This window comes from Salvelinus alpinus, chromosome 3 (genome assembly GCF_045679555.1).
Source record: "Salvelinus alpinus chromosome 3, SLU_Salpinus.1, whole genome shotgun sequence".
NCBI lineage: Eukaryota > Metazoa > Chordata > Actinopteri > Salmoniformes > Salmonidae > Salvelinus > Salvelinus alpinus.
In genome coordinates, this window is record NC_092088.1 from 13111808 (window position 1) to 13139122 (window position 27315).

Below are 27315 nucleotides of genomic sequence, written 5' to 3' on the forward strand. Positions count from 1 at the left end.
CGTAGTCTATGAATGAACGTTTAAAACGTAGGTGCACACAAGGTCCAGAGAAAGATTTGAGGTGACAGACAGACATGGACAGACCATGACATATTCAATACCGTCTTGCACACTCTTGCCTGTATCTAGCTGATCTAGGGTGTAATCATTAGTTCTATTGGACAAATTTGAGTATGTTTATACCCGTTTCATTCCGCTTTCTTCCATTTAAAAAACGTTTTTTCAGCAGAATCGGCAGAATGGATACATCCCTGATCACAAGCAAACAGTTCACGTTCATAACAAGATACAAACAGCTCGTTGTATTCCTTCTCGCATATGCCTTTTCCTTCTCTCCCCTCTTCCCTTCACTTGTGGACTTGAATGCACAACACATCAGCTGTCTGTGACCAGGCGAGAAAAAAAACGTTCCAAGCCAAACCTTCCTATCATAACAGCTACACACAGCCTACATCGTTATCACCATATTAGCTACAGTAACGTCATAGTCAACATACTGTAGCTAATGGAACTAACATATTAGCTAGTAAACCCACTACAATCATGCAGTACAGTCAGTAAGCAATTAGCAGTTACACCGGCGGGCCCCGGTAGGCAATAAATTAGAAAAACTAAACTTAACTAACTAGCTTACCATGACTTGGAAGAGTTCCAGTGTTGCATAGTCACAGCCAGCTAGCTAACATGGTATCCCTCTCTGTTTGCGTAGGCTAAACTAGCTAACTGCATTTGCTACCTATGTAAATAACATTTAAAGTAATTAAAAAATATATATAGTTAGCTCTATCTCTTGTTACTCCTTAATTTTTAAAGTAAATTGTTAAAAACTGTTCAGCTATTGTCTTTCTCTCTCTTTGAGTCAACCACTCACCACATTCTATACACTGCAGTGCTAGCTAGCGGTAGCTTATGCTTTCAGTACTAGATTAATTCTCTGATCCTTTCATTGGTTGGACAACATGTCAGTTCATGCTGTAAGAGCTCTGGTAGGTTGGAGAATGTCCTATGGAAGTTTTTATAATTACTGTGGAAGTCTATGGAAGGGGTGAGAACCATGAGCCTCATAGGTTTTGTATTGAATCAATGTACCCAGAGGAGGATGGAAGCTAGCTGTCCTACACCATGGTGCTTCCCTACAGAGTGCTGTTGAAGCTACTGTTGACCTTTATTGCAAAACAGTGTGTTTGAATCATTTATTTGGTGACGTGAATATATTTGGTACAGTTTTATCTAAAAAGGATAAAGTTTTTTATTTCTATGAAATCCTCTGAGGATTCTCCACTGGATGACATATAGCGCCTTGCTGTAGTTGAGACCGGTCTGCTCACTCACCAACGTGCGCAGCTCACCACGCTAACTTCATTCAATAACTTAGCACAAAACCAGATACATAGAAACAACAGTGTAAAGTGAAGCATATTTTCCAAAGTGAACTTTCCAGACACATTTATTGGGCTGATAACATTACTCAAACACAGTGTAAGACCATTGTAAGCAATAAAACAGGCTTCAGCTCAGAACTGCTTCCACAATTCAAAGTGCACCAAGCGTTTGAAGGTCCATTGCAGCCGGTGTTAATCTCAATATCAAATCATTTCTGGATAACAATTAAGTACCTTACTGTGATTATTTTCAATTAAAATGGCCAAAAATAAACAAAAAATTGCTTCTTAGCAAAGGGCAATTTCTCAAGCAAGAATTTTGCTAGACCTGTCTGGGATTGGTCTGATTGGGGAGGGGAAAAATGGACAATTAGCTGTTATTGTCTGAGAGTTTTGGAAGTCTTTTTGTGTATTAACTAATTTCCTGCATGGTGATGTCACCGTGAAGGCCAAAACTCCATCCCACCAAAACAGGCTGAAATGTCAGGTGGTCTTTTCAAACAGCTCTAACACTAAAAGGGCATTATCATAATTTTCACAATTTAACAGTATTATTCCAACATCATAGTGTGGAAATATAAAACACAAGAAATCACATTTTTGACTGCACTGGGCCTTTAAAATACTCATCTTTTTTTATCCTCTTAATATATCTTTTAAAATGTTTATTTGTATTTTTCTTTACATATTCAGTTTTTCAGCAGTACTGATAATTATACTATATACAACAAAGGCCAAGACACTCATCGGTTCATCAGTTAGACAGAAGATCCTTTCCCGTTGTTCCTTTCATAATGACCTTCTATTACAAGGCAAGAATGTAAGGTCTAGCTCTCTTGGGTTGTTGCAGTCGGCATGCCTTGTAGGTGACGGTGATGACGATGCAGCTATGAGCCTTGAAGACCTTCTCTGTCTAAACCACTAGGGGCATTGTCTTGATAAGTCCTTAAGATCTCATTGGTAGCAAGGTGTCTATGTACAAAGGCTAAAAGTCCCGCTCAGTCCTACTCAGTCCGTGTGAAGAAGAGGCTGTATGAAATAAATGCTTCAGTGTTTTTGTACGTTTTAAACATTTTGTTATCTCCCAAAAAAGTATCAGTATCAAAACAGGTTTCATAATAGATATATTTGTACTGGACGTGTCAGTTAGTATGTGTTGGAATTCAAATAGTTCTCGATGTACGTATGAAAAGTAGTAGTCTCTTTGTAAAGCAACACAAAGTCTTTTACTTGATAATGTTCAGTTTCTTTTTTTTCTCTTTTTACATGAAATAATCTTAGATGAGATGCAGCCTTGGTGCGGTTTCCAGTTGTTTTCTTCCTTCTTTCCTTCCCTCTCTCTCTCTCTCTCTCTCTCTCTCTCTCTCTCTCTCTCTCTCTCTCTCTCTCTCTCTCTCTCTCTCTCTCTCTCTCTCTCTCTCTCTCTCTCTCTCTCTCTCTCTCTCTCTCTCTCTCTCTCTCTCTCTCTCTCTCTCTCTCTCTCTCTCTCTCTCTCTCTCTCTCTCTCTCTCTCTCTCTCTCTCTCTCTCTCTCTCTCTCTCTCTCTCTCTCTCTCTCTCTCTCTCTCTCTCTCTCTCTCTCTCTCTCTCTCTCTCATATCCCCCTCCTGTCTCTGTCATTGTGTCTTGTTTCTGTGCTCACCCAAGAGAGACTACTTTAGCAGCCACTCATTCACTGGAAGAGAGGAGAGGAACATGGTGAGAAGAACACTACTTTCTATGCACATGCACGTCTAGCATGGAGCCCCTTTCTATCCTGCAGCATCTATAACATTCATTTTAACATGGCAATACATTGTTAGGATTGAGACAGAATGCATTGAACATAGCGATATGGTGCTGTGGTGTCCATGTTAATATTAGCAATGTACGCTAAATAACAAAATTTCTACAGTATCTGTTAGTTAGCATTCTGTTAGCATCCCAATATACATTTCCCATTCAATTAGCCCACTGACACCTAGCTATGAGGGGGCTGACATTCCTCTGCCTTCAAGGTTTAACCTTAGATTAACAAGTACAACTAGTGTAATTAAAGACAAGAAACAACCCTGCTGCTATTGTGCTGCTTCTGTTTACTCTCTGGGGGCTGGTTGGAGAGGTAGAGTACCACATACTGTGTGTGTGTGTGTGTGTGGGGGGGGGGGGTAAAAGTGTGTGTGTCAAATGTGTATGTATGTGTGTGTGTGTGTGTGTGGCTGTAAGCCTGATTATGTGTGGGTGCACACATTCTTCACATTCTTGTGTGTGTCCGTGTGTGTGTGTCTGTCTCTCTGTGTGTGTGTGTGTGTGTGTGTGTGTGCGTGTGTGTGTGTGTGTGTGTGTGTGTGTGTGTGTGTGTGTGTGTGTGTGTGTGTGTGTGTGTGTGTGTGTGTGTGTGTGTGTGTGTGTGTGTGTGTGTGTGTGTGTGTGTGTGTGTGTGTGTGTGTGTGTGTGTGTGTGTGTGTGTGTGTGTGTGTGTGTGTGTTTGTGTGTGTGTGTGTGTGTGTTTCAATCTCTCAACAACTGCTGCACAGAATAAGAATTTCATCGGAGAGCGAGAGGATAAAAGAACAGAACAGTCTGGCTACAGTACAGTAGATCCTGGAAGAAGAATACAATGAATAATGGGGGTTTACCTCTTGCCCTCACTGTATATACGCTTCAGGGGTAAAATTCACATTTTGTGCAGCAGTTGCCCAGATATATTGGCTGAAACAGAGGAGAGGAGATGATAAACAGACTGCATGCAGAGTCCCTGAATCACACTGAGATGCTGAGTTGGCTTTGTAGTTATGAAGTAGCTTGTCCCACACTCTCAGACGCCGTTTGGAAATATTGCTATAATTTCACGATAAGTAATATACAATCACTCTTTTTTTAAATCTATAAACGTTAAGGCTATATTTACAAAGCTGATAAGGTAGTATTTTGCTTTATGAGGGGCACAAGCAGCCATATAGAAAACAACCAACGTATATGTCCATGTCTCCTTCACCGCCATTTTGTATATGTCTGCTAGTCAGACTTTGTTTAAATAAATCGCTAACAAAATGGCGGTGGTGGGTGGATTGGAGCTGTGTTTACCTCGGTACTGGAGCTTCTGGGCCCTGTTGTTGGGACAGTCTTTGCCCTGCATGCTGAAGTTGATGTTGGTCCGGATGCAGCGGTTGTTCAGAGGTTGGACCGGGCGAACGTTGTCGCTCATACTCAGGAAGATCTGAGACGGCTGGTTCTGACTCAACAGTCGTAAGGAGTGCATCTGGAGAGGAGAGAGGAGGAGAGGTGACGGAAGGGAGATCCATGAACAAAGAAGATGGAAAGGTAGAGTATGTAAATGAAGGGAAGGGACGAGAGAGGTTAGGAAAGCAGAGATGAGAGGGGTTCGGAAGTGAAGAAAAGGCATTATTTCAGTATGAATGGGAGAACAATCCATGTGGAGGAACATAATTGCTGTTTGACAGTCTTATGCAACTAAGCAGTAAGAAGCTACTGTAGAGACAGACCTGCATTTGTGTGATGTACACTGGCTTATTCATCAGGATCCACGTGGCCGTCTCAAAGCACGGCGGGATGGTCATCGACCCGTCATATGTGATAAAACTAGAGGTTTCTGGGTAAATCTCCTCGATGTTCAGGCCCATCAGCAAATATGCATCATCTGGAGAAGATGGACAAGATAGACAGGTTTCAATATTACATCTAAATATTCTATTATAGCAGAGTTCTTCAGTCCTGGTCCTGGAGAGTTACAGAGTTCTTCAGTCCTGGTCCTGGAGAGTTACAGAGTTCTTCAGTCCTGGTCCTGGAGAGTTACAGAGTTCTTCAGTCCTGGTCCTGGAGAGCTACAGAGTTCTTCAGTCCTGGTCCTGGAGAGCTACAGAGTTCTTCAGTCCTGGTCCTGGAGAGTTACAGAGTTCTTCGGTCCTGGTCCTGGAGAGTTACAGAGTTCTTCAGTCCTGGTCCTGGAGAGTTACAGAGTTCTTGAGTCCTGGTCCTGGAGAGCTACAGAGTTCTTCAGTCTTGGTCCTGGAGAGCTACAGAGTGTGCATGCTTGTGTCCTAGCTCAGGTCCAACACAAGCACTTCACAAGCACTAGTTGAAATAGATGCGTTTGTGCTAGGCTGGAACAAAACCCTGCATCCCCTGTGGGTCCCTAGTTCCAGTAGTGGAGAACACTGCATTGCAAGCTTGTCTTAATCACATTTCATGTCCTCTCAAGCTAATATTTAGTTTAGAATATACATGATATCTTTGTCTTACAGTCTCAAAATGTATTACGTCCACTCTAACCGGTGTGTTCATCATTTGCATGTAGACGTTTTGCAAATTGCTAATTTCACATTGAGCTGGTATTTCTCAGACTGCTTGACAGTCTGTTGGTATAGCAGACTACACGGCAGGCTGTTGGTATAGCAGACTACACGACAGGCTGTTGGTATAGCAGACTACAAGACAGGCTGTTGGTACAGCAGACTCCTCGACAGGCTGTTGGTATAGCAGACTGCACGACAGGCTGTTGGTATAGCAGACTGCACGACAGGCTGTTGGTATAGCAGACTACAAGACAGGCTGTTGGTATAGCAGACTCCACGACAGGCTGTTGGTATAGCAGACTGCACGACAGGCTGTCGGTATGGCAGACTACACGACAGGCTGTTGGTATGGCAGACTACACGACAGGCTGTTGGTATAGCAGACTACACGACAGGCTGTTGGTATGGCAGACTACACGACAGGCTGTTGGTATGGCAGACTACACGACAGGCTGTTGGTATAGCAGACTACACGACAGGCTGTTGGTATAGCAGACTACACAACAGGCTGTTGGTATGGCAGACTACACGACAGGCTGTTGGTATAGCAGACTGCTTGACAAACCCCCTTATTTTTCATCCATCCCCTAATTGGAGTAAACTAATGGACAAAAACACTTAGGCTTCTACTTCCAGCTTATACATACTATATACATTTTAAGGACACAGTATATTTTACAATAGTTATCTTTTGTTTGTTTTTAGACCCATCCTTCAGCTACTCTCAACCCCTCCCATATACAGTACCAGTCAAAAGTTGGAACACCTACTCATTCCAGGGTTTTTCTTAATAAAAAAAAAATGTTTTACATTGTAGAATAATAGTAGAGACATCAAAACTATGAAATAACACATATGGAATCAAATCAAATCAAAGTTTATTTGTCACGTGCGCCGAATACAACAGGTGTAGACTGTCGTGTCTTTGGCATCATTAAAGTGAAGACTGTTATTTTATCAAATCAATTTTCTGTAATTATTATTACGTAATTAAACAAATCATGTAAATGTAATTAACTAGGAAGTCGGGGCACCAAGGAAAATCTTCAGATTACAAAGTTATATTTTTCTTAATATAACTCTTCAGATATTTTAATATCTGATCAATTAGTCTTCTAATTAATGAATTATTATTTACCTCACGTTAGTCTCATTCCAAACGCCGTAAACTGTTGGTTATCTGCACGAACCCAGCCTTTACTATGAATCATCCATACACCAATTGTCTTAATCATTTATTTACTAACTAACTAAATAATCACAGAAATGCATAAATAAACAACACAGTAGATATGTTTACAAGGAAATGATAGGGGAGGTTCCCTAGTGGGTTAAGCCGATATGACGGCTTGGTGGACAAAGGGAAGCGGGTGTGGACTGAAAAGGGCAGGAAAGACAAAAGGAGTCACTACACAGTTGATAATTATATTAATTGAAATGTTAATCCTTTGCACATGAACGCTCACTCATTCAGCAATAATTGCAATCAATATATATATTTACGCTCAGTGTGTCATCGTGATCTCTGTTGGAATCGTCCGTATGTCTGTTGGAGAGTTCGTCCGAGCGTCTCTCTCTCTCTGCCTTCCTGAAGATCAAAGTCTTTCGTTGTTAGAATGGATACTTCAGAGTACCATTCAGAAATGTTCTCTTAGAATAGATGTTTCAGTGGTTGTCAGTCTTCGCATCCCAGGTTGACATCATTTCTAGCTGCAGACTAGTAATTAGTATCTAAGATTTGCCCTTACTCTGTCGGGATCGATAGTCTCAGTTTAACCATTTCCACCCGTGTAGCCAATGCTCCACGTGGTATGGTTAGGAATTCAACAACCATTGCAACCTTAGCTTACGCTGAGGTTTTTGTGGTCTGAAGAGGATTTCCTCAGGAGGGGTTTTTATTCGTAACAGTAGAAAATGGCTGTTCCATGATGCAAGCTCATGTCTGTGCTCACGGGGGTGGGCCAATGACTTGGTTAAACTTTAAAGGGAATACAATTCTCTTTCATTAAAGGTTTAACATCACCTTACATCATTTCACAAATAGTTTCATCTTTACTCATTCATTTTATACAAAAACTAGATGTGTTTCCTGCCCTCTCTGAGGTCACCAAATGAAACACACTCGTCATACCCATCCCTGAAGTGTCCACGGACCATTCCCACCTACTCACAAGTGGACCTTTTGTATCAAATCCCCATTTTGGGGATTTAGGAGTTCGCCATGTGAAATCCTTTGTTTTCTCTGTGTCTCTCTTTCTGCATGGCCAGGGTGAGAGAGTCTCCTCCAGGAATTTATGACCTGAGATAACAGAACCAGGGTGTAGGAGAGAGAGAGAGAGGGGGATGCCACGATCTATACCCAGAAAGGGGCATGTCATGACAAGTTCTTACAGTGATATGCTTACTTACAAGCCCTAACCAACAGTGCAATTTGTAAGTAAAACATTTGTATTAGGTAAACAATAGATAAAAAAAGAAATAAAAAAAACTGTAAAATTACAGTGAAAATAACAGTAGCGAGGCTATATACAGGTGGTACCGGTACAGAGTCAATGTGCGGGAGCACCGGTTAGTTGGGCTGGTGGAGGGAGTGGCGGGACACAATGCAAATAGTCCAGGTAGCCATTTTATTACCTGTTCAGGAGTCTTATGGCTTGGGGGTAAAAGCTGTTGAGAAGCCTTTTGATCCTAGACTTGGTACTCCAGTACCGATTGCCATGCGGTAGCAGAGAGAACAGTCTATGACTGGGGTGGCTGGGGTCTTTGACAATTTTTAGGGCCTTCCTCTGACACTGCCTGGTGTAGAGGTCCTGGATGGCAGGCAGCTTAGCCCCAGTGGTGTACTGGGCCGTACGCACTACCCTCTGAAGTACCTTGCGGTCGGAGGCCGAGCAGTTGTCGTACCAGGCAGTGATGCAACCAGTCAGGATGCTCTCGATGTTGCAGCTGTAGAACCTTTTGAGGATCTGAGGACCCATGCCAAATCTTACCAGTCTCCTTAGAGGGAATCGGTTTTGTCGTGCACTCTTCATTTATTAACCAAAAAATATATTTAATATTTGATATTCTTCAAAGTAGCCACCCTTTGCCTTGATGACCGCTTTGCATATGGGGGTGTGGCTTCCAGATAGTCATTTTTGGCAACACTTGAGCATATATGTCATTCATGTTCATCATGTTATTATAAGAAAGTGTTAACTATCCCAACAGTGGGATATGCATAGGCACTTAAAAGATACTCATACACTTGTGTAAACCCTATTAAAGCTACAAAAGTGTCAGTTCCCAACCTTAACATATGTTGACAATACAACAAAATAGATTAACCGGAATTACATTTACTATCACGGGTGGCCAAAAATAACTATCTAAAAGCCATGCCCCTGCTAAACCACACCTCCAGTTGTCACGCCCTGACCATAGAGAGCCTTTTTATTCTCTATTTTGGTTAGGTCGGGGTGTGACTAGGGTGGGTAATCTAGGTTGTTATATTTCTATGTTGGCCTGGTATGGTACCCAATCAGAGGCAGCTGTTTAGCGCTGTCTCTCATTGAGGATCATATTTAGGCAGCCATTTCCCCACAGTTTTTTTGTGGGATCTTGTTTTTTTGTGTTGTTGCATGTGAGCACTCCAGAATGTCACATTTGTTTGTTCTTTATTGTTTTTGTGCGTTTCATTGATTAAACATGTGGAACCCAGATCACGCTGCGCTTTGGTCTGAGTATGCTTCCAACGACGATCGTGACACCAGTCTTCTGATCTGACCCGGTAGATCATAGCTCACTAACCGAACATCAACAACTCAACTTAAAGAAAACAATGTTTTTTTGTGTGTCAAAATAACGTGTGTTCAACATTTGTTCTGTCCAATATTTACCAAAATTGGGTTGTTTTTAACCCAGCATTTTTTAGCGTGTAGAATTTCTGCATCTCTCTTTCTCTCTGTCCCTATCTATCCCTCTCTCCATCATTCTCTCTCTTTCTCCATCTCTTGCTCTCTCTCTACTACGCTAACACACTCAATATGTAGTCATCTGTTGTGGCTTCAGTTTATAATAAAAGGTACTATGTTTGCTGTGAAGAGGTCACAGTAGCTGCTCCTTCTATTTAGACTGAGAGTTTAGCTGCTATTCACTTTCACAGAGTGTATCTATCTAGACTAGAACAACATCAGCATGCTTACCAGCCCATAGCCTACAGGTAAGACATATACACCCTGAAAGGTAAAGAAAAACAAAAAAGACAATCCTTAATCTGTGAACATCAATCATGTGTCTATTATATTACCACCTCACCCCTGCAGTCTTGTTACTCCCACTCTGCCACCACACATCTCTGGAATCCGCGTTGGAATTAATCATTCCATTTGGATGCTGTGTGTGTGTGTGCGTGTGCGTGTGTGTGTGTGTGCGAGGTTATGACAGCTCATTGATGCCTCTGAGACCTCCAATGCACTGGGGGTCACTGTGTTTACTCAGCCTCTTCTCAACCCCATTAATCCAATTGTTCTCTTCTCTGAGCAGCCATGTGCCTTTCTAATGTGGCCGTCTAACAGCCCTAGCCGTCTCTACTGCAGTCTCTCCAGCTACTATTTGACTTGTTCCACTGTGTTTCTCCCTACAGTCTACATTTGCATCTCTACTTACTTTTATATGTTATTCTTGTGATGGTGTCTCTATTCAACATTCGATTCAGGAATGCATTTGAAGTCTCCGCAATCTGGAATACGAGAGGAGAGAAAGAATCACCCATAGACAGTCACATCAAAGCCAGTCACACACATCGCAAATGACTTCCATATTCCACAATCTCGACAGTGCATTACAAAATGAACCAAAACACACTAACAATATAACACCAGCAATTCAAGTGCATTTGCTTTAAGGCCAAATCTTAACTTGAGGCAAGCATGCAACAACTCTCCCCTTGACTTCAATGCATGATTTATGCGCATAATGCAAGTTGCACAAGTCCATCTCAAGGAAGGATACGACCTTAAGGAAGCCTGAACACCAGAGAGAGCCACTTTAAAGAGCCGGATCTACTTTTAGCTGTCCTGTAGCGCCCTAGCTTTTGTCTTAAGACTCAGGCGTCCAGAGTCGGCTTGGAACACACTAATCAGTTAAAGATGCTCCACACGCTCCCTTAAATCCCCCTTAGTCCCTAGCCTCAGCCTCCTGTCCCCTTCTCATCCTCACAACTCTGATTGTCAAGATGTCTTGGGGGCTAAGTGATTAAAAAGCAATGGATGTCCATTGTCACTACTCTCTCTCTCTCTCTCAGATGTTTTGAACACTTTTACTGGAGAAATCACCTAGGGGGATGCAGACATGTTATTCTGCAAAATGTAATTAGGGAGTTCTCTCCAAATTGTGAAGTAAACTTAAAAGTAGCTACAGAGAAGAACTGTTCAACAACATATGTCAATTTGACATCTAGAGAAGAAACATAGGTGACACTGTCACATCCTAGACAAACACTGACACATCCTAGACAAACACTGACACATCCTAGACAAACACTGTCACATCCTAGACAAACACTGTCTAGTCTAGTAGATATGGCTGAAGGTGACTCAAACTCCATTTAGTGTCCAACAGTCTCAATATGTCCTCCTCCATTGTGTGTCTGTTTCCACAGGTGACCCCACACAGTTACACAGTTAGTTATTGTCATTTCTAATAGCGGCTCAGGACACTGATGCCCAAAGGAAGCCCTTACTTACTGGCAGTCTGAGTCACTGAAAGGGTAACATGGTGGGTGTGCAGGTGTTAATGGTCCCCTGGAAGCATGAGTCACAATACTGAGAAATGGGTTCCTGAGATCGTGAAGGACACCACTAATTACCTCACTTCCCATCTCTTCAGCGGCTTTAACAATGAGACGGGACTGATCTGAGAGCCTTAGTTAAACAAGCTACTTCAAGATGGCTGGAGTTTGGAGTCATTACCACTGAGGGCCAGGCTGAGGGACTGGAGAGGATGAGAGTGAAGTGTTGATTGATTTCATGATGAGTGGGAGGACGGGGGTGTGAGATGTGCTTAATCATATCCCTTCCAATGGCCTACCTCTCTGTCTGTTATAGTGGTGGGAGTGTGTGTGTGGGTATACAATTGAACATGTAATTACATTTGGTGAGTCCTCAAAATGATAACTTTAGAACTTCTACCACTACATTGACCACTAAAACAACTTTCAGACAGCAAAAGCAAACACATATTTTATTCAGAAAATTGTAGCTCTTCTATCCCATCTCTGTAAGTGGTTAGCAGAGAGGAATAGGCTTGACCCGGGTCACCATGTCCTCCTGTGTGACTGACAGACAGAGCCATCGACACAAGGGAGCTAATTACTGTAGCTAGCTGATAGGGTTGCATCTGAACTACGCAGTACTTCTGTAGCACGAAGAATACAAGACATTCCACAGCCTTGAGCCGAGCCCAAGAGGCCCACATAACAAAGCTAGCGAGAGAGAGACAAAGCTATTTCACCACCTCACACACCCGCTGACATATACAGGGAACACAATGTTAAGCTCCCAGGATAACTAGTTCTCTAGTGGATCTATTTCGGGGTTGAGAGCAGGGCGACCTTCTTAAAGGAACATTTGGATGCCGTCAAAAAAGGATTGGCAAGTAGTAACGTAGCGCTAGCTAGCTAGCTAATACATACAGGGATAATCACACTGTCAATCTGGTACGTGGTGGGATGATATACTGTGACTCGATGCCAAGTTAATTAGCCTGCAACTTGGATTATATCACACTCTGCTGCATGATAGTCCCCCCCCCCCAAAAAAATGTCAAAGTTCATACGAAGACTTCACGTACAAATTCAAGCACGATTAACACAGTGAGGTCAAAGGTTGGAGTTGTAAGAGTGTCACACGCACCTTCATAAATATAGACACTATGACCAGTCCGTTGGGGCTCTTGGCTGCCTCTGTGTAGTTGGTATACAGCTCGTGGTTGTAGTGTATAAGTTGAACCTGGAGATGAAAGAACAAATGTCAGGAATACAACAAAATCTCTCAAGTGACCTCGCACAAATAGACTGTAGAAATGTCTGCTCTTGCGGAGCTGCTGTGTGCTGGCTTCTGGTCAAGCCCTGCACTAACGCACCTTTTTCCACATAATAAATTGTGCTGAGTCAGGTATGTCTTAAAGCCATGTAGTCTTTAGAATGTTTAAATCACTGTTTGATTTGATTTATTAGGATCCCCATTAGCCGACACAAACGGCGTCCAATGATCTGTCTGACTGTGTGTGTTTATTTCATGAAACTACCTCCAAATATATATTTTTTTATCATTTATTTTACCTGAGCCTTTTTCCATCGAAAATCGTGTGGGCATGTTGATACATACGTTAATATATTTACATACACAGCCCTGATTGGCAGATAGGATCAGCTATAGACTCTGGAGTCTACTCTGCTTACCTCTTTAAAGTAGGCGTACATGTAGACAAATAAAAGATAACTGGTCATTGGTCAGAATAATCTGATCACATTGTGATCCCACCTGAACAGGCTGCAATTCAAGGCATTTAAAAAAAAATTCTTAGAGTTATTTCGACCTCATGGTGTGGAAATATAATTTAAAAAATCAAGCAAATCACGTTTTTGACTGCACTGCACCTTTAAACAAATGCCTTCACACCTACAAACTCTCCAGAGAATAGGGTTTGTTGGCTTCCACTGTTCAAGCCTTTTGAAGTTGTGTTGACTAAGGTGTCAGTAAAGTTCTACACACACCTTTATGGTTCTACAGGTTCTTAATGATGTGTTTATGTGGGCGGTGTCTATGCACAGCTAGCTCAACTTGTGACCTTGCGACAATAACAACTATTCAAAGAGCAGCCCACATTTTCTTTTACCAAGCAGACACACTTAGGATTCCTGGGAAATCAACAGGAACTGTGGAAAAAGTTCTCACACAAGAGTTTCACATTTATGATCACTACATCAAGGGAAACTTAGTATTATTTCTAACAAAGATATCTACACATATTTCAGGATTTTGTGTATCCCTGGAAATAACCAGAATTCATGTAAATATAACAGTTTTGAAAACATATGGAGGAAAAAGGGGGAGGCTTGCAAGCCGAAGAACACCATCCCAACCGTGAAGCACGGGGGTGGCAGCGTCATGTTGGGGGGGTGCTTTGCTGCAGGAGGGACTGGTGCACTTTACAAAATAGATGGCATCATGAGGAAGAAAAATGATGTGGATATATTGAAGCAACATCTCAAGACATCAGTCAAGAAGTTAAAGCTTGGATGCAAATGGGGCTTCCAAATGGACAATGACCCCAGCATACTTCCAAAGTTGTGGCAAGGACAACAAAGTCAAGGTATTGGAGTGACCATCACAAAGCCCTGATCTCAATCCTATAGAAAAATTGTGGGCAGAACTGAAAAAGCATGTGCAAGCAAGGAGGCCTAAAAACCTGACTCAGTTACAGCAGCTCTGTCAGGAGGAATGGGCCAAAATTCACCCAACTTATTGTGGGAAGCTTGTGGAAGGCTACCCGACACGTTTGACCCAAGTTAAACAATTTAAAGGCAATGCTACCAAATACTAATTGAGTGTATGTAATCTTCTGACCCACTGGGAATGTGATGTAAGAATTAAGAGCTGAAATAAATCATTCTCTCTACTATTATTCTGACATTTCACATTCTTAAAATAAAGTGAGGATCTTAACTGACCTAAGACGGGACATTTTTTCTAGGATTAAATGTCAGGAATTGTGAAAAATTTGGTTAAGGTGTATGTAAACCTCCGACTTCAACTGTAAGTTCAAGAGTAAAAATGTGCTTAACAAGTCACATAATAAGATGCACAGACTCACTCTGTGTGCAATAAAAGTGCTTAACATGATTATTGAATGACTACCTCAGTCGAGCAGTGAATTTATAACACAGATTCAACCACAAAGACCAGGGAGGTTTTCCAATGCCTCGCAAAGAAGGGCACCCATTGGTAGATGGGTAAAAATACAAATAAAGCAGACATTGGATATCCTTTGAGCATGGTGAAGTTATTAATTGCACTTTGGATGGTGCATCAATACACCCAGTCACTACAAAGATAAAGTCATCCTTCCTAACTCAGTTGCCGGAGAGGAAGGAAACCACTCAGGGATTTCACCATGAGGCCAATGGTGACTAAAGTGGTTACAGAGTTTATTGGCTGTGTTAGGAGAACACTGAGGATGGATCAACAACATTGTAGTTACTCCACAATACTAACCTAAATGACAGAGTGAAAAGAAGGAAGCCTGTACATAATACAGATATTCCAAAACATGCATCCTGTTTGCATTAAGGCACTAAAGTAAAACTGCAAAAAATGTTGGCAAAGAAATTTACTTTCTGTCCTGAATACAAAGCATTATGTTTGGAGCAAATCCAACACAACACATCACTGGGTACCACTTTATATATTTTCAAGCATGGTGATGGCTGCATCATGTTATGGGTATGCTTGTTATCGGCAAGTACTAAGGATTTTTTAAGGTAAAAAATAAACAGAATAGCTAAGTACAGGCAAAATCCTAAAGGAAAACCTGGTTCAGTCGACTTTCCAACAGACACTGGGAGACAAATTTCCTTTCAGCAGAACAAAAACCTAAAACACAAGGCCAAATCTACACTGGAGTTGCTTACCAAGATGATTTTGAATGTTCCTGAGTGGCCTAGTTACAGTTTTGCCTTAAATTGGCATGACAATCTATGGCAAGACCTGAAGATGGTTGTCTAACAATGACCAACAACCAATTAGACAGAGCTTGAAGAATTTTTAAAAGAATAATGTGCAAATACTGTACAATCCAAGTCTCTTAGAGACTTACCCACAAAGACTCACAACTGTAACCGCTGCCAAAGGTTATTGTAACTCAGGGGTGTCAATACTTATGTAAATGAGATATTTGCAAACATTTCCAAACACATGTTTTCACTTTGTCATTATGGGTTATCGTGTGTAGATGGGTGAGAGAAAACAATCAATTTAATCCATTTTGAAATCAATCTACAACAACAAAATGTGGAATAAGTCAAGGGGTATGAATACTTTCTGAAGACACTGTAAACCTCTGTTCAATATCACCCGCCATTACATTCATTGAGCAGCTGTCTGGGACAGGGATGTTGTTTCTGTGCGCCGTCTAGGTACGTTTTCTGCATTTGAGGCTACTAAACTGGTCCGCAAAATCCTTGATATGTTTATCAAGCTCAGACTCCATGTCATCAGATAAGACCTTGTGTTCCTCTACTACTCTGTCATCGCCTCCATCACGCTCAGACTCCATGTCATCAGATAAGACCTTGTGTTCCTCTGCTACTCTGTCATCACCTCTCTTTATCACGCTCAGACTCCATGTCATCAGATAAGAACTTGTGTTCCTCTGCTACTCTGTCATCGCCTCCATCACGCTCAGACTCCATGTCATCAGATAAGACCTTGTGTTCCTCTACTACTCTGTCATCGCCTCCATCACGCTCAGACTCCATGTCATCAGATAAGACCTTGTGTTCCTCTGCTACTCTGTCATCGCCTCTCTTTATCAGGCTCAGACTCCATGTCATCAGATAAGACCTTGTGTTCCTCTACTACTCTGTCATCGCCTCCATCAGGCTCAGACTCCATGTCATCAGATAAGACCTTGTGTTCCTCTGCTACTCTGTCATCGCCTCCATCACGCTCAGACTCCATGTCATCAGATAAGACCTTGTGTTCCTCTGCTACTCTGTCATCGCCTCTCTTTATCAAGCTCAGACTCCATGTCATCAGATAAGACCTTGTGTTCCTCTGCTACTCTGTCATCGCCTCTCTTTATCAGGCTCAGACTCCATGTCATCAGATAAGACCTTGTGTTCCTCTGCTACTCTGTCATCGCCTCTCTTTATCAAGCTCAGACTCCATGTCATCAGATAAGACCTTGTGTTCCTCTGCTACTCTGTCATCGCCTCTCTTTATCAAGCTCAGACTCCATGTCATCAGATAAGACCTTGTGTTCCTCTGCTACTCTGTCATCGCCTCTCTTTATCACGCTCAGACTCCATGTCATCAGATAAGACCTTGTGTTCCTCTGCTACTCTGTCATCGCCTCTCTTTATCAGGCTCAGACTCCATGTCATCAGATAAGACCTTGTGTTCCTCTGCTACTCTGTCATCGCCTCTCTTTATCAAGCTCAGACTCCATGTCATCAGATAAGACCTTGTGTTCCTCTGCTACTCTGTCATCGCCTCTCTTTATCAGGCTCAGACTCCATGTCATCAGATAAGACCTTGTGTTCCTCTGCTACTCTGTCATCGCCTCTCTTTATCAAGCTCAGACTCCATGTCATCAGATAAGACCTTGTGTTCCTCTGCTACTCTGTCATCGCCTCTCTTTATCAAGCTCAGACTCCATGTCATCAGATAAGACCTTGTGTTCCTCTGCTACTCTGTCATCGCCTCTCTTTATCACGCTCAGACTCCATGTCATCAGATAAGACCTTGTGTTCCTCTGCTACTCTGTCATCGCCTCTCTTTATCACGCTCAGACTCCATGTCATCAGATAAGACCTTGTGTTCCTCTGCTACTCTGTCATCGCCTCTCTTTATCAAGCTCAGACTTCATGTCATCAGATAAGACCTTGTGTTCCTCTGCTACTGTCATCGCCTCTATCAAGCTCAGACTCCATGTCATCAGATAAGACCTTGTGTTCCTCTGCTACTCTGTCACCGCCTCTCTTTCAAACAGGTACATGTTTGTTTTCTGTACCTCTTCAGTGTCATTCAGTCTATTTGTTCATCCGTTGCTGCTGCTCCAATGGACTTCTTCCCTTCCTTCGCTGCTCTTTCAAGAACCTCAAGGGGGATAGACCCCTGCTTGTTTTACGTTTGTATACACAGGGCATAATGGTGTCTGCTCCATATCAATATAAAATGCACTATCTTGAGTTCATATGCATGACATATTGCAAAAATACTATGAATATTATGCATAACAAATTACAATATAATCATAATTTGTATGGGGTATGGTGGCCATTGGCTCAACTTACCTCAAGGCAAACATTTTGACTATATTAACCCACACAGCTACAAAGATGGACTTTCATGCTAGGTTTGGGATGTCATTGTAGCTTATAGAGACCCCAACTGATGAATAAAACAAATCTTAAAAGTATCTCCCTTGACACCTATAACACAATACATTCATTTGACTTTGTGAAATTCGTTCTTTGGACCTAACTTGCTCACCACTTTTTCCATGCGGTTTGTTCCTTCACATGATCTCTTCCTAAATATTTGGTCACAATATTCAATTTGTGTATGGTTTCCTAGAAACAAGGGGTGGCTCAATTAACCCTGGCCCACTATCTCCTACTGTCACTTCACATATTTTCCACTTCCCTTGAACTTTGCAGAAAGATGTGGAAAATATGCTGTACATTTGCAGAGAAACAAAGTGTATTCAGAAATGTATTCTACCTCAAACATTCTCCCTGACCTCTCCCCAGTCTTTCTTGAGTTAGCAGTATTGTTGCTGGACCTTGAGTCTGTGTTGTTGTCTGAGTCTCAAGTCGTTTGTAATCTTTAGAAGGTTAAGAATTTATTTTACCACAGATACACTACATGGCCAAAAGTATCGTCGTCGAAAATCTCATTCCAAAATCATGGGCATTAATATGGAGTTGGTACCCCTTTTCTGCTAAAACAGCCTCCAATCTTCTGGGAAGGATTTCCAAAAGATGTTGGAACATTGCTGCGAGGACTTGCTTCCATTCAGCCACAAGAGCATTAGTGAGGTCAGGCACTGATGTTGGGTGATTAGGCCTGGCTCGCAGTCGGCGTTTCAATTGATCCCAAAGGTGTTTGATGGGGCTGAGGTCAGGTCAAGTTCTTCCACACCGATCTTGACAAACCATTTCTGTATGGACCTCACTTTGTGCACAGGGACATTGTCATGCTGAAACAGGAAAAGGCCTTCCCCAAACTGTTGCCACAAAGTTGGAAGCACAGAATTGTCTAGAATGTCATTCTATGCTGTAGCGTTAAGATTTCTCTTCACTGGAACTAAGGGGCCTAGACTGAACCATGAAAAACATCCCCAGACCATTATTATTCCTCCTCCACCAATGGCGGCGAGCTTTACACCACTCCAGCCGATGCTTGGCATTGTATATGGTGATCTTTGGCCAAGGAAACTCATTTCATGAAGCTCCTGACAAACTGTTCTTGTGCTGACGTGGCTTCCAGAGGCAGTTTGGAACTCGGTAGTGAGTTTTGCAACTGAGGACAGACGATTTTTACACGCTACGCGGTCCCGTTCTGTGAGCTTATGTGGTCTACCACTTCGCGGCTGAGCCGATGTCGCTCCTAGGTGTTTCCACTTCACAATTACAGAAATTTGATGAACTGACTTGTTGGAAAGGTGGCATCCTATGACAGTGCCACGTTGAAAGTCACTGAGCTATTCTGTAAAGCCATTCTACTGCCAATGTTTCCCTATGGAGATTGCACGGTTGTGTGCTCAATTTTATACACCGGTCAGCAACGGGTGTGGCTGAAATAGACAAATCCACTCATTTGAAGTGGTGTCGACCTACTTTTCTATATATAGTGTACCTTTAAAAAAAGGTATGGGCCCAGGAAAACCAGTCAGTATCTGGTGTGACCACAATTTGCCTCACGAAGCGCGACATATCTCCTTTGCATAGAGTTGATCAGGCTGTTGATTGTGACCTGTGGAATGTTGTTCCACTCCACTTCAGTGGCTGTGTGAAGTTGCTGGATATTGTCCACACACTTTAGTATATATGTGACTTATTTCAGGAAACTAGACGTATGTCACCTGTCACTACTTCACAGGAAAGCCATTTGAACGTAAACTAAAAGGCAGAAATGCCTTCTGGAACATGTGAACTTTCATGTGCCATAATAACAAACTTGTATGCCATCTGTAAATAAGAATACAATTGTTAAATTATGAGCCTAGTTGGTTAACCCACAGAAAAAGGCAGCCACCTTCCCGCTAGCCATGATTGGCTGAGATAATGAGTGGGCTGGACATGCCAAAAGATGAGTTCGGATTGGTCTGCCATGTAGAGTGCTTCTGTCTATAACATGAGCTGGTCAGTATGTGTAGGTAATCCTTTCTAACGACTTTTAAAAAAAGATATCAAGTAGTAGAACTGCATAAGTGTTGCTCTCCACTTTCTGGAGGACCGAGCTTTGAAATCAGTGTAATTAGAGTATGATAGCTGAGGAGATGGAGAACATTCGGGCATTTGATTGAAAATATGCAGACGGAGTCAAAAAGAGAACACACAGAAGGTTGTTGTATAAAACACCTGTCTCTGGATTACATCTTCAAACTAAGGGCAGCCGTGGCATCCTTGAGAGACAGGGAGAAGAGTCCATCCATGTTTACATGTAAGAGAGTCTAGCTAGCTACATTTTCAGATATTACACATTTCTAATTTTGTCAGAAAGTGGCTTTCATTTCAAGTTAAAGTCTACTGCTAGCTAGCTAGCTAACGTTAGCTGGCTGGCTTGCTAGCTAACGTTACGTGTATGATCTGTGTAGTAATATTATTCATATCTCAGAGCCATTTGCATTGCTAGTTATAGCCTAATGTTAAGTAGCTAACAATGAACCTGGTTGGTTAGCTACCTGCAAATTCAGGCAGGGTAGTAACGTTATGAGTTTGAATTATGGTTCATTGTTTAGCTAGCTAGCTCCATGTCTAAACAAAAGACTCCACTATGCAAGTAACCATTTCAATAGAATGTTCATGATGTCACTGCGACAACTGTTGATAGACATAGCTGGTAAATTCGCTCTGGCTATCTACTCCGATTTCAGAGCACTCTCGTCTGTGTGCCAGAGTGTAGAATAAATGACGAATTTATGAATTCATTGAATATGGCCGGTGTCAGTAAACCTTGGCAAAAAAAGCATGATTAAATGGTTGCCAGCAGCACAGTTGCAGTCACCAACACTCTGGATAACATAAAAACAACCAAACCAGCTCTGCTACGGCGAGTAAAATGGTCAGAGTGAGGTGTTCTCTCATTGTGTCTCTCATTGTGTCTGGGAGTAGCTAGCTAGCTAGCCAACGTTAGCCAGTTATCTTGGGTGCTTGACTGCTGTTGTTAGGACAAAACGCTCAGATCAACCCTACTCCTCAGACAGAGTGTTCCGAGAGTGAAACGCTCTGAATTTAAGAACGGACAATCTGACAATGTTCTGAGTTTACGAAGCTCCTTGATATGCCACACCTGTCAGGTGGATGGACTATCTTGGCAAATGAGAAACACTCACTAACAGGGACGTAAAACACATTTGTGAGAAATCAGTTTGTGTGTATTGAACATTTGAGATCTTTTATTTCAGCTCATGAAACATAGGACCAACACTTTACATGTTGCGTTTATATTTTTGTTCAGTATAATCTTAACCACTGATTCATCAATCCTACCTTGATTAAATTGAAAAGTTGACATCTCTACACGTCTTTCTCCATCTGTCTTCTCTGACATGTTGGGAGGCAGCAATAGAAACACATTGTCGAAGGATAGTAATTATACAGAACTCTAACGGGGAGCCGCAGAGCGACAGCTCGTCTATAAAGGTAATCAAGGCCAGGGGAAGTGATTAGGTGGCATGTTGAGAGAGAGCGAGACAGAGAGAGAGAGGCTCCCCAACCCCCCAGCATGAGATTGGGGGAAAGTTTAGATGGAGAGAGGCGAAGGCCTGGGTGAACTATAGAGGACTTACAGTGGCAAGAAAAAGTATGTGAACCCTTTGGTAATTACCTGGATTCTCGCAGAAATTGGTCATAAAATTTGATCTGATCTTCATCTAAGTCACAACAATAGACAAACACAGTCTGCTTAAACTAATAACACACAAACAATTATACGTTTTCATGTCTTTATTGAACACGGTGTAAACATTCACAGTGCAGGGTTGAAAAAGTATGTGAACCCTTGGATTTAATAACTGGTTGACCCTCCTTTGGCAGCAATAACCTCAACCAAACATTTTCTGTAGTTGCAGATCAGACCTGCACAACGGTCAGGGGGAATTTTGGACCATTCCTCTTTACAAGACTGTTTCAGTTCAGCAATATTCTTGGGATGTCTGGTGTGAACCGCTGACGACGTCATGCCACAGCATCTCAATCGAGTTGAGGTCAGGACTCTGACTGGGCCCCTCCAAAAGGTGTATTTTCATCTGTTGAAGCCATTCTGTTGTTGATTTACTTCTGTGTTTTGGGTTGTTCTCTTGTTGCATCACCCAACTTCTGTTGAGCTTCAATTGGAGGACAGAGCCTTACATTCTCCTGCAAAATGTCTTGATAAACTGGGAATTTATTTTTCCGTTGATGATAGTAAGCTGTCCAGGCCCTGAGGCAGCAAAACAGCCAAAACCATGATGCTCCCTCCACCATACTTTACAGTGGGGATGAGGTTTTGATGTTGGTGTGCTGTGCCTTTTTTTTCTCCACATAGTGTTGTGTGTTCCTTTCAAACAACTCAACTTTAGTTAATCTGTCCACAGAATATTTTGCCAGTAGCGCTGTGGAACATCCAGGTTCTCTTTAGCAATGTTTTTTTTTGGACAGCAGTGGCTTCTTACGTGGTGTCCTCCCTCAAACACCATTCTTGTTTAGTGTTTTGCGCATCGTAGACTCGTTAACAGAGATGTTAGAATCTTCTAGAGATTTCTGTAAGTCTTTAGATGACACTCTATGATTCTTCTTAACCTCATTGAGCATTCTGCGCTGTGCTCTTGCAGTCATCTTTGCAGGACAGCCACTCCTAGAGAGAATAGCAACAGTGCTGAACTTTCTCCATTGATAGACAACTTGTCTTACCGTGGACTGATGAACATCAAGGCTTTTATAGATACTTTTGTAACCCTTTCCAGCTTTATGCAAGTCAACAATTCTTAATCTCAAGTCTTCTGAAATCTCTTTAGTTCCAGGCATGGTTCACATCAGGCAATGCTTTTTGTGAATAGCAAACTCAATTTTTTTTATAGGGCAGGGCAGCTCTAACCAACATCTCCAATCTTGTATCATTGATTGGACTCCAGGTTAGCTTTGTCACACCTTGATCTGTTTCACCTGTTCTTGTGATTGTCTCCACCCCCTCCAGGTGTCGGTTGTTTTCCCAGTGTATTTATCCCTGTGTTTCCTGTCTCTCTGTGTTCGTCTTGTATGTTCCAAGTCAACCAGCTGTTTTTATTGTACTCCTACCTTTGCTATTCTCCTTTTTCTAGTCCTCCCGGTTTTGACCCTTGTCTGTTCTGGACCCTGTACCCGCCTGCCTGACCATTCTGCCTGCCTGACCATTCTGCCTGCCTGACCATTCTGCCTGCCTTGACCTCGAGCCTGCCTGCCACTCTGGTCCTCCTGGACTCTGAACTGGTTTTGACCTTTTGTCTGTCCACAACCATTCTCTTGCCTACTCCTTTTTGGATTATTAAACACCGTAAACTCCAACCATCTGCCTCCTGTGTCTGCATCTGGGTCTCGCCTTGTGTCATGATAAGCTGACTCCTTACTCCAATTAGCTTTTGGAGAAGTGATTAGCCTAGGGGTTCACATACTTTTCCCAACCTACACTGTGAATGAAAAATGCTGTATTCAATATAGACAAGAAAATACAATCATTTGTGTGTCATAAGTTTAAGCAGACTATGTTTGTCTATTCTTGTGGCTTAGATGAAGATCTGATCAAATGTTATGACCAATTTATGCAGAAATCCAGGTAATTCCAAAGGGTTCACATAGTTTTTCTTGCCACTGTACATAAACACTGTACATAGAGAAACACACGGACAGTAGTAATGACAGGGAATGAGAGATAAAGAGTAAAAGAATATAGAAACAGACAAATGTAAAAGAGCAACATAACAACCATGACTTTACACACACACACGCACTCAGAAACAGAACATTGTGAAGTTCTGGTCACCAGCCATTACTTTCCTCCTCTAACCCCACAGGACTGGTGTTCTGCCTGTTGGCTGTTATCATGAGGGCTGAGAGGAGAGAGAGAGTGGGTGGAAAGAAATAGAATGTGTGTGTGAGGGGGTGTGTGAGTGAGAGGGTGTGTGAGAGTAATGGCTGAGAGAGAGAGAGAGTGTAATGGCTGAGAGAGAGAGAGTAATAGCTGAGAGAGAGAGAGAGTAATGGCTGAGAGAGAGAGAGAGAGAGAGAGAGATAGTAATGGCTGGAAGAGAGAGAGGAGTGGCTGTAAGAGATAGGAGTGGCTGAGAGAGAGAGTGAGAGAGTAATGGCTGAGAGAGAGAAATAGTGGCTGAGAGAGAGTGAGAGAGAGAGAGAGAGAGTAATGGCTGGTGAGAGAGGGAAAGAGAGAGAGAGTAATGGCTGAGAGAGAGAGAGAGAGTAATGGCTGAGAGTGAGAGAGTGAGAGAGAGAGAGAGAGAGAGAGAGAGAGAGAGAGAGAGAGAGAGAGAGAGAGAGAGAGAGAGAGGGAGAGAGTAATTGCTGCTGAGAGAGAGAAAGAGAGAGTAATTGCTGCCAAAAGAGAGAAAAAGAGAGTAATGGCTGGTGAGAGAGAGAGTAATGGCTGGTGAGAGAGAGAGAGTTAGAGAGTAATGGCTGGTGAGAGAGGGGAGTGAGAGAGTAATGGCTGAGAGAGAGAGAGAGAGAGAGAGAATAATTGCTGCTGAGAGAGAGAAAGAGAGAGTAATTGCTGCTGAGAGAGAGAAAGAGAGAGAGAGTGAGAGAGGAATGGCTGAGAGAGAGAGAGAGAGAGAGAGAGAGAGAGAGAGAGAGAGAGAGAGAGAGAGAGAGAGAGAGAGAGAGAGAGAGAGAGAGAGAGAGAGAGAGAGAGAGAGAGAGAGAGAGAGAGAGAGAGAGTAATGGCTGAGAGTGGGAGAGAGAGAGTCATGGCTGAGAATGAGAGAGAGAGAGTCATGGCTGAGAATGAGAGAGAGAGAGTAATGGCTGAGAGAGAGAGAGAGAGAGAGAGAGTAATGGCTGAGAGTGAGAGAGTAATGTCTGGCGAGAGAGAAAGAGAGTGAGAGAGTAATGGCTGAGAGAGTGAGAGAAAGTAATGGCTGGTGAGAGAGAGGGAAAGAGCGAGAGCGAGAGAGAGAGAGAGAGAGATAGCTGGGTTGCTCTGGAGTGGGGCTCTTTATGCTCTGCTCTGCCCGGGTTGGGTTGGGTTGGGTTGGGTTGGGTTGGGGAAATATGAAGACAGCAAGTCAATAGCGGAAGAGAGGTGGACAGTGCTATCAGATGCTGGGCTGGAATTGACTCTCCTCCCTCTTCCTCAGAAACTGACTTTCCCCCTCCCCCCCTCCTCCTCTGGAAATGACTCCCCCGTCCTCCCTCCTCTTCTGGAAATGACTCTCCCCCTCCCTCCCTCTCTCCCCTCCCTCTTCATCCTCCTCTGGAACTGACTCTCCCCCCTCCTCCTCCGGAAATGACTCTACCCCCTCCCTCCCTCCTCTTCTGGAAATGACTCTCCCCCTCCCTCCCTCTCTCCCCTCCCTCGTCATCCTCCTCTGGAACTGACTCCCCCCCTCCTCCTCCGGAAATGACTCCCCCCTCCCTCCCTCCCTCCCTCCCTCCCTCCCTCCCTCCCTCCCTCCCTCCCTCCCTCCCTCCCTCCCTCCCTCCCTCCTCTGGAAATGACTCTTCCCCTCCCTCCCTCCTCCTCTGGAAATGACTCTCCCCCCTCCTCCTCTGGAAATGAGTCTCCCCCCTCCATCTTCCTCTGGAAATGACTCTCCCCCCTCCCTCCCTCCTCCTCTGGAAATGAGTCTCCCCCCTCCATCTTCCTCTGGAAATGACTCTCCCCCTCCCTCCCTCTTCCTCTGGAAATGAGTCTCCCCCCTCCATCTTCCTCTGGAAATGAGTCTCCCCCCTCCATCTTCCTCTGGAAATGAGTCTCCCCCCTCCATCTTCCTCTGGAAATGACTCTCCCCCCTCCCTCCCTCCTCCTCCTCTGGGAATGAGTCTCCCCCCTCCATCTTCCTCTGGAAATGACTCTCCCCCTCCCTCTTCCTCTGGAACTAACACAGACAAGTATGGTGTGGCACAGAGGAACTCAAAAACAACAAGATGTTCTATCTCTCTCTCGCTCTCTCTCAGTGCATGCTGGGAGTGTTTTGTAGTTGAGAGGCCGTGTGGAGGGCTCTGTCCTTACTTATTTTCTTGATTCTTCCCTGGTCTTTTCTTTCAATTTTTATTTTCTATGGTGGAGGGTTAACACACTATTATTTTAGCGGTACCCACTGTTTTTGTTTTTCAAAGTTAGGGAGGAAGAGGACAGAGTTTTATTTTGCTGGGGTTTGAATGGTGTGGTGTACGCGATGACTTCGCAGCCTAGTGCGGAGGAGACACTGTCGTTACGGCATGGATTCAGGTGTGTTCCTGAGAATGCAGTTAAGTTGGAGGATGTTCTGCTCGCGGTCGGCGAACAGGTAGAAGCTGAATTTAAACACTACCAGTCAAATGTTTTGACACACCTACTCATTCAAGGGATTTTCTTTATTTTTACGATTTTCTACTTTGTAGAATTATAGTGAAGACATCAAAACTATGAAATAACACATATGGAATCATGTAGTAACCAAAAAAGTGTTAAACAAATCAAAATATATTTTATATTTAAGATTCTTCAAATAGCCAGCCACCCTTTGCATTGATGACAGCTTTGCACACTCTTGGCATTCTCTCAACCAGCTTCATGAGGTAGTCACCTGGAATGCATTTCAATTAACAGGTGTGCCTTGTTAAAAGTTAATTATTGGAATTTCTTTTTTTTTTGGTTTCAACCGCCGTGTCTTTGTGAGAAGCGGTGTGGGTGAAGGGATGATCTCCACATGTTTATTTCCCACTGTAAAGCATGGAGGAGGAGGTGTTATGGTGTGGGGGTGCTTTGCTGGTGACACTGTGTGATTTATTTAGAATTCAAGGCACACTTAACCAGCATGGCTACCACAGCATTCTGCAGTGATACGCCATCCCATCTGGTTTGGGCTTAGTGGGACTATAATTTGTTTTCAACAGGACAACGACCCAACACACCTCCAGGCTGTGTAAGGGCTATTTGACCAAGAAGGAAAGCAATGGTGCTGCATCAGATGACCTGGCCACAGAGTGAAGGAAAAGCAGCCAACAAGTGCTCAGCATATGTGGGAACTCCTTCAAGACTGTTGGAAAAGCATTCCAGGTGAAGCTGGTTGAGAGAATGCAAAGAGTGTGCAACTTGAATGTTGTGAAAGTTCTGTGCCACTTCCGGCACGTGTTTACTGTCAACACTGAGACTGTACTCACTTTAAGTTACAGTTTTAGCAGTGGCCAATAAGGAACTCTGGCTATTTGATCATAATGTATCCTTACAGTACCAAATGCATCCCATAACATTTTAACATGAAAATAGCTGTTCTATCATTCAGCCTACAGTAGCAACCAATATGTGGTGTTCAATGTAGTCCTACATTCCATGAGACTTTTGAATAAAACATGCAGGGCTTGACATTAACCTGTCTTGCACAGTTTGTTTTGTTTCAGTTGCATTGAAAGTAGCTAATATTGCGTTTATTCGATCACAATTCCCACAATAAACGGAAACGTTGATAGTGGTAACT

At 42.9% G+C, this 27315-nt stretch overlaps 1 protein-coding gene and 1 long non-coding RNA gene across 4 annotated transcripts in view; one reads left to right on the forward strand and one right to left on the reverse strand.

Moving 5' to 3' along the window:
* Positions 1-2807: 2807 nt before the first annotated feature.
* The window catches only part of LOC139570044 (carbonic anhydrase-related protein 10), a 390295-nt gene continuing 365787 nt past the window's right edge, over positions 2808-27315 (reverse strand). For 2 of the 3 annotated variants that reach the window (XM_071391495.1, XM_071391497.1), the window contains 6 exons: positions 12570-12665; positions 10324-10396; positions 4867-5021; positions 4448-4622; positions 4000-4072; positions 2808-3056 (listed from right to left, as the gene is read on the reverse strand). In XM_071391495.1, the coding sequence (XP_071247596.1) occupies positions 4038-4072; positions 4448-4622; positions 4867-5021; positions 10324-10396; positions 12570-12665 (534 nt within the window). In that variant the 3' untranslated portion in view covers positions 2808-3056; positions 4000-4037. The remainder of the gene's footprint in view (positions 3057-3999; positions 4073-4447; positions 4623-4866; positions 5022-10323; positions 10397-12569; positions 12666-27315) is intronic. The other variant, XM_071391498.1, reaches the window with a different exon arrangement.
* Positions 21739-23188, forward strand: LOC139569694 (uncharacterized). The gene is made up of 2 exons (XR_011673924.1): positions 21739-21903; positions 22966-23188. It is a non-coding gene; the product is annotated as an uncharacterized lncRNA (long non-coding RNA).